General features: G+C 41.3%; 1 protein-coding gene across 18 annotated transcripts in view; it reads right to left on the minus strand.

Annotated features, from left to right (window-relative positions):
- Nucleotides 1-7365, minus strand: part of ZNF280D (zinc finger protein 280D) — a 54777-nt gene extending 47412 nt beyond the window's left edge. For 7 of the 18 annotated variants that reach the window (XR_005828811.1, XR_005828809.1, XR_005828807.1 and 4 more), the window contains exons 1-3: nucleotides 7158-7363; nucleotides 6279-6440; nucleotides 1916-2067 (exon numbers count right to left, since the gene is read on the minus strand). Coding sequence is in view for 11 of the 18 variants with exons in the window: in XM_040600201.1 (XP_040456135.1) it covers nucleotides 1916-2067; nucleotides 6279-6304 (178 nt within the window). In the remaining 7 variants the exon portion in view is untranslated. Of the gene's footprint in view, nucleotides 1-157; nucleotides 192-1915; nucleotides 2068-6278; nucleotides 6441-7157 lie in introns of all 18 variants that reach the window. The other 11 variants (XM_040600195.1, XM_040600191.1, XM_040600190.1 and 8 more) reach the window with 8 other exon arrangements.
- Nucleotides 7366-7371: the final 6 nt, after the last annotated feature.

Here is a 7371-nt window from a genome sequence, read left to right on the forward strand (position 1 = left end):
CGAGTCTCCATTTGTTATCTAATTTTTTATCTGATCAAGACAGGAATTTTCTCAGGTAAAAACTAAAAAACAGTGATAAGCAAAGTTCAGTTCACTGTGTCTTGCCTATCACCAGTAACAAACTGAAGCCTGACTACTGCCAGGTAGTACTACTTACAAGCCAGAGAAGAACTGAGGTCATTCTTCCATAGCTGTTTTTGATAGTGAAGTAGAAGATTACAAAGAGAAAAGTTGAGGAAAGGGAAGGAAAAGAGATAAAGTAAAAAGTTATACCATAAGTGATTTCACTTGTGTCAGGATCGAGCACGGACAGCACTAATATAAGATGTATACATTTTAAGTCTCTGTCTTTTACTAAAGTTCTTGAAAGTTGCTGAATTGTATCAAATTTAATAGTTTTCTCCTGAACAAAATATTTCTATCCTTTATGACTACAAAAAGTTCTTGAGACTACTCAAGAACAACTGCAATGAAACTTGGCATATTTGTTGTTCCAACATATGCCTAGTGCTTCAATTGTCGTTCTATGCCATGACCTACTGCTAATGACCAACAGCTATCCAGAGTTCTCAAGACCTTCCAGAAAACATTAAGGGAATTTTTCACTCCTTCTAAAAGTTTCTAACTGCAAAAAACTTCTTAGAGTACTTTAAAAATATTCTTCAAATTTTCAAGAGGATCTATAATATTTTTTAAACATTCAAAAATATTAACCCTTAAGAACTATTTTCAGATGAGAGAACTTTAAGATCAGCTTCTGTATTGGTTAATATTTAAAACATAATTTGCCACTTTTTAAAGTCAGTGTAAGAAAAATTAGACATATTACTGCAGTGAGTAACAAAGTAAAACAAGAGTTAAGACATAAGATGAAAGTATTGTGAACTAAAATGACTGAAGAGCTAATAATAGCGCCAAAGTCCATGCAGCAGAGTGTGACAGAGCGCCTAATTTAACATTTTGAGATTCTTCACTGTGAACTATACACCTTCAGAAAACTGACTACAGAAACCTTAGATACAAGCATAGCAGAAATGAGGCAGAAACTTAAGGCAGTAAAACCCACCAGGCAAAGTCTTGTGTATTCAATAGCTAGAGAAACCTTTGGTCAAACCTCTCAACAACTGGCTACCAGATGGCCATGCACAGATATCAAGAAGTTTCACTACTAAAATTAAGTAGCAAAAATAATGTTTTCCTTCACTTACCTGCCAAAGCCCAAGCACAGGACAAACATGGAATCCTGACACATCTGCTGCCACCACAACCACCTAACCTCACTCCCTGCACTACCTGCATTAGGAGAAAACTACAGAACTTGATGAAAAAAACTATTTTACAGGGGATGAATGAATTCATTTATAAAAATCTCTTACTTAACAGAGAGACTTCTATGATTCTCATATTAATCACTTTTCCTGATTGTGCTGTTATTATAGACACTTAAGATCGTCACCTCGGTTTTGTCAGAATTATGTACATCAACACAAGTAATGTGGGGTGGAATAAAAAAGAGGGACTGCAACATGAAGGCTTAAATTCATGCACATTTCTTTAGTAGGGAGACACTTCCAAATATATAACTAAATACCAATGACATTGAGAGCAATTGCATGCATGGTTTCAGTATTGTATATATTGGATTTTTAACCATACTGTTAACACTAAAACCTTCAAACATCCTTGGTTTGACTTCAGAGATTTAAGGTTAAAGATAGACAGAGCTGTAAATAACCTGGGTTTTAGGACAGAATTTCCAAAGAATTCCAATTTTCAGTATGATAGAGACCTACAGAACAGCTTTAAGATGTAAAATTTCTTAAGTCTAAACTTACTTAGAAAATACACAATTTTGAACAGTAAAAGTTTTACGCCTTAAAATATCTGTTTTAAATTATGGAAAACATTATCTTACATGTACTAGCTGGCTTTGAGCTTGAGATTTCCCCGACAAAGATCGGCTCATCATCATCATCATCATCATCCTCCTCCACTTCTTTCACTCTCTTTTGCCACGGTTCTAGCTCCTCTTCTTCACATTCCATAAATAATTCTGCCATCTTGAGACTAGACAGTAAAAAACAAAACACTCATACCAAAACATTCAGTACTTGCATGAAAAAATATTTCACTGTTCAGTAAAGATTACTGGACTTGAGGATAATTCCCATGGAATGGCTTTCCTTCCCCCACGCCATGTTCTACATAGGTTGAACTTGATCTGATAAGAGCAGATCTTCTGAGATTGATACCACATCACCTTTCTGATAATTACTTGAATTCTCATCTTTGCTGTTAAAGATGAGAAAAGACCAAAGATACCCTTCACATAATTTAAACTATTTTGGTATAATCCACCAGTAACTATCAGAAGAAGCCTCTGACACCACAGTGAAAGGTATCTTTCAAAACATACCCCTATTCCAGGTAAGTGATTCACAAGAAATATGAAGACCCTACTACGAAGCATGTAATATACCTGGCACAACTAGTTACTGAAACACGTTACAGCTTTATTCTCTTCACATCGAAAAAAAAACCCAATCCAACCCACAACATACCACAGCTCCACAAATTTTGTCAGATTTGGCCAGGGCTTCCCATATAGTCAAATTTTCTTTAAAACCCAACAAAACTAAAACAAAATTCCCCCAAACCCACACAACAGAACCCAAACAAACTGCCCATTGAACAAAAAAACCCACCACAACAAAAACCCATACCCACAACATATTGCATATTGTTTTTATTGCCAGTTAGGACTTGATAAAAACTTTGTGTAGAACTCATTAGACTGAGTCCCTCATGTCTGCAGATTTGCTCTTACAGTAAGGAAAAAAAGTCACATATGAAAATATGTAATTAAATGGTGATGGTCAACAAAGCATTGTTTTTTCTTTTCTCACCCCTAACATAATCTTTAAAGTTTTTCTGAACAATACAGGAAACAAACTTTTATATGTCTTTACACATACTACCAATAGCCTACTTTTTAGTAAGACCAGTAATTTCATAAAACCAGACAGGTGTCTCACCAATAACCAGGATCAGGATCCCAATACAACAGTGTTTGCTTTGCCTAAGACACGGAGCTTCCCAAAACTAATGTGTCCTTTCTAAAAAAAAAATAAAAAAAATGAGGGGAAACAGTAGAGTTTTGCATGAGGAACATGATAGTAGCAACTCCAGCCAATATAGGGATTCCTTGAAATTAATGAGCAGTTAAGCAAATGAAAGTCAACTCATCATTGGACTGCTTTCAAAGCTAAGAACATCCCAGCAACAATTCTTCTCGTGAAGGCCACAGTCAATGTAAGAATATTTAGAGTCTTATTACCAGGCTATGGCCAACAAAACCCATTACCAATATCTCTCTCGTTCTTGTGCTGATAAACACTTATCTGACAAAGCAAACTAGTTACGGAAGCTGGACTTCCCACTATCAAGCAGTTATAGTTCTCTGATAGTTGGAGCCCTAAACCTAATAGCGAGGGCATCAGACCAGCACTAAGGGATTGTGTCATTAAAGACTATCAAACCTTATACACAAGGTGACAAAACGAAATTACATTCATAACCAAAACCGGCTATTTCTTAAACTACACTATTTATCTTGAAAGATTAAGAAGATGTTTTTTCAACACAGCTTTCTGTGCAATTTCCCATGATTTTCTCCTTTCCAAAATATTTCAAAAGCAACATATGAAACAATGGGTCAAGTTTCTTTTTTAAAATTGTAATTACGCAAAACTAAGAATACCATATCCCTCATTATCTTTCAATAGTGTTTGAAATACAAGACTTCAGCACAGACACAATGAGTAACTGTCTAATATCTAATAAGAGAACACAATGTCAGGATAGGAGTAATGAGCTGCTAGATTTGGCGATGGACTGTAGAAATAATTAGTCTGTAATAGCTTATCACAGGGGAGCAGGCAGAATTGTGCCCCTACTCGCATTAAAGTGTATGAGAACGGGGCTGCTGGTGTTATATTATCTCCAAGACTTAGCTTGTAAAGTAGCAAAGCTATACTCCTTTTTTCCTTCCTCCATCAGCTTAGAGTGCTGAAGTTAAACATGGGGCTTGGAAAGAAGAGAACAGGACAGTGAACTAGATTCTTGTCATCAGAAAAGAGTCTGAAGCCAGTTTTCTCTTGACAGAGACAACAGGGGCCACATATCAGGTCTTGGAAAAGGAATCAAACCTGACTCTCCTCTGTAGAAAGACATTCTTTAAAATGACTTTTCTCTACTAGCACAGGGGAAAAACTTACTAGACTTCAAGGCAAAATGAAAGATCATTTTCAGGGACTTTTTTTCATGGAAATGACAACATAAATTTGAGTTGTGGGGTTTTAATTTTTAAAAAAAGTTTGATTTGACCTCAGGGAGAAAGTAATCAATTATTAAATGTGCTAAAGGAATGCAAACAAGAGCACATGTAGTTTATATTAAAAGCACAAAACAGATACAAGCAATCTATACATTAGCAGAATTCTAACAAGATACATGTGATAACCTCAGCTACACTATAATGCAGCTGATTTTTTTTTTTTTAAAGGTAAAAGTAATTTTATAACATAAGCAAGGATTTGTAGGAAGTTACACCAACTGGTGGCATCTCTTACGGGAATTTCCATTTGTGAATCAGGATGCACATTAATTATTCTCAAAAAGTGACTTAAAGTGTATGACAGCTTTTTTAAAAGACAAGTATCAAGATTATTTCAGATCTTTCAAAGTAATTTTAATTTCAGTGCTAAAATTTGAAGTCAATCTGACTTGCTTCCTGGCAACAAAGCTAGCCTAGTGAGTTCCCATCCTGCTTCTGCACTGCTCCCTCAGTTGTGCTAGTACAACTTTTCACAGGACTATGACGTGAAACACTGCAGGTTAAAAATAACCTGGCCCAGTAACAATTTTACCAGCACGACTGAGAGGTCAAAAATTCTGTGGCCTAAGCAATCAAAGTTGCAGTAAGGAGGGAATGGATTTGATTACAGGAGTTGTGTGGGAACTGCTCACATCTTCTCCATTGCCAAAGGGAACATCTACACCCATTTTTAGAGTACAACTAGGTTCCAAGTTTTCTGCTTCTTTAACTACGTGAACGTAGAAAATACATTCCAGGAATCCTGCTAGCGGTTGCTCTCAAAGCCAAAACCAACAGTGAATCCTTCCCCAACTCCCCCCAAATATTTCCCAGTGGAGGGGCAGATGCCTGTGTAAGAAAGGTAAGCCATTGACAAAGAGACTTTATTTTCCTCCATTTTTTAAATATGTATAAGCATACATACACATTTATACACACATGTCCTTAAAGATAGTCCACGGATCCAAGAGGTCCAAAACTCCAATGAAATGTTGTATGTATATAATCAACCGAAGGTCTTAAACCATTGTTCTAGGCTAAAAAGACTCAAAATTGTGAACAAGTTCTTTAAAAAATTTTAAAAATATCATTAGACTATATCAAGATATCATTTAAACAGACAACTGCCCAGCAAAAGCTAAAGCTAGTTAAAGTTCATTAGGCAGGCAACCTGCAAAAAACCACAGGTTTCTGGAACACTATTATAGTTACTTGGCAAGCAATGAACTAAAAACCTGATACAAGACTGAAAAAAACTAACCAATTGCACAAAAGAGCAATAAGCTTCTGATGAAGTAATTGTTTTGAAATCACTAGTCCGGACATGTTTGTTTATCATGGCAATTACATCTAAAGATACCTAACTTTATCAAAAGCCAGTTGTATTTATAACCTGGAGGGGTTTTTTTTGTTGTTACAATTTAAAAGCACTCACATAGAAACAACAAAAATGATACAAACATTACTAAATGTAACACAAGTGTAACAGCTATAGTAAAAACAGCAGAAAGTGATCTGAAGAAACCCACGTTAAGGGTGTACAGAAATCAGTATGACAGGAAGTGGCAAATGCAGCTCCACTAAGATTTAACATTACTGAAAATCCATTTATTACTTCAGATGCAATTCACCTATTCCACTCTTAAGGTCAAGGGAGCTTTCCAATACTCACTATTTCTTTGGATTGGCTTAAAAATAGCTGCAACCAAATCACCAGCATGAAACTGGTAGCGAGCCTAAAGAATGAGGACATCTACATTAACCAAGAAGTCCTCAGACTAACTTTGTCTGTCATCTTTCCATATCCCCATTACCAATGAACTATTCAAACTTTGCCCCGCCCTCCCCCCCTCCAGTTTAATAGCTGCACTTCAAATGAGGAGATCACACGGTGAGCACCCACATTGTATTTTTCAGAAGACTTCCCATACAGGCACATAACTTTGCATCGTGTTAGTTGTAGAAGAGCGTGCAATCCACAGCTTCATGAAGACTGTGAGCAATTGTGTTTTTATTGAGTGCTGCATTAGTTTCAGCAGAAACGATGGCCAAGCTGAAACCGTACCTGGAAGTTTTAAAAAGCCAAAAATATAAACCAACTTCCCTCAAACTCAAACCTAAATCGCCAGCACTACCCCCTCTACCACGAGTCGGTGTAAGCTCCGCCTAGAGAAGGGCAACATCGCCTTTGCAAAGCCGCCAGAAGTTCACACCCCCGAGCAGCGATGGGTGCGAGGCCGCGGAAGGAAGCCCGGTCCCCGAGGGCAGCCGAGCAGCCGCCGCTCCGCCCGCAGCGCCCCCGGCGCCGCCGCCCCCGGCGCAGCCCGACTGCCCGGCGTCCCGCCTCCCCTCGGCCGGCGGCCGCCAGCACTGCGCTGAGCCCGCAGCTCGGGGCCGTGGCCCGCACAAACGGCCGCGGCGGGAGGGGAAGAGGCCCGGCAGCCAGCCCGGCTCCCGCCGCCAGCAGCTGGGGGCCCTGGCCGCGGCCGGCCCCTGGGCTGCGGCGGCAGAGCGGAGCGGGCCCTGGCCCGCCGCGGGCAGCCCCCCCGACTCCCGGCGGGGCTCCGCGGGCGGCCCGGCGAAGCCCTCACGGCCCGGGGGCCCCTTCCAGAGGCGCGAAGGGGGGGCAAGGCCGCACTCCGACCTAAGATGGCGTCGGTCTCGCAGGCGACAATCCCCCCGCGGCCGGCCCGCCCGCCGCCGAGCGGCGGCTCCCTCCGCCCGGGGAGGCGGCAGGCCGGCACAGCAGGCAGGGCTGAGGGCAAGGAGCGGGCTGGCTTACCGTGCTGCGCGTCTAGAGAGGCCGCGGCGGGCCGCCCCGCTCCCTTCCTCCCGGGCTGGCGGGGGGATGGGAGGCGGCCGCGCTGGCGGAGACGCCTCACATCGCCGAACCGCGGCGCCCCACCTCAGCCGCCGCCGGGGGAGTGAGGGCGGGCGGGGGAGGGAGGCGGGGGTGGCCGCGCGGCGCCCGGCGCGCTGCCTGACGGGTAGAGCGC

This window comes from Falco naumanni, chromosome 7, assembly GCF_017639655.2.
Source record: "Falco naumanni isolate bFalNau1 chromosome 7, bFalNau1.pat, whole genome shotgun sequence".
Lineage (NCBI taxonomy): Eukaryota > Metazoa > Chordata > Aves > Falconiformes > Falconidae > Falco > Falco naumanni.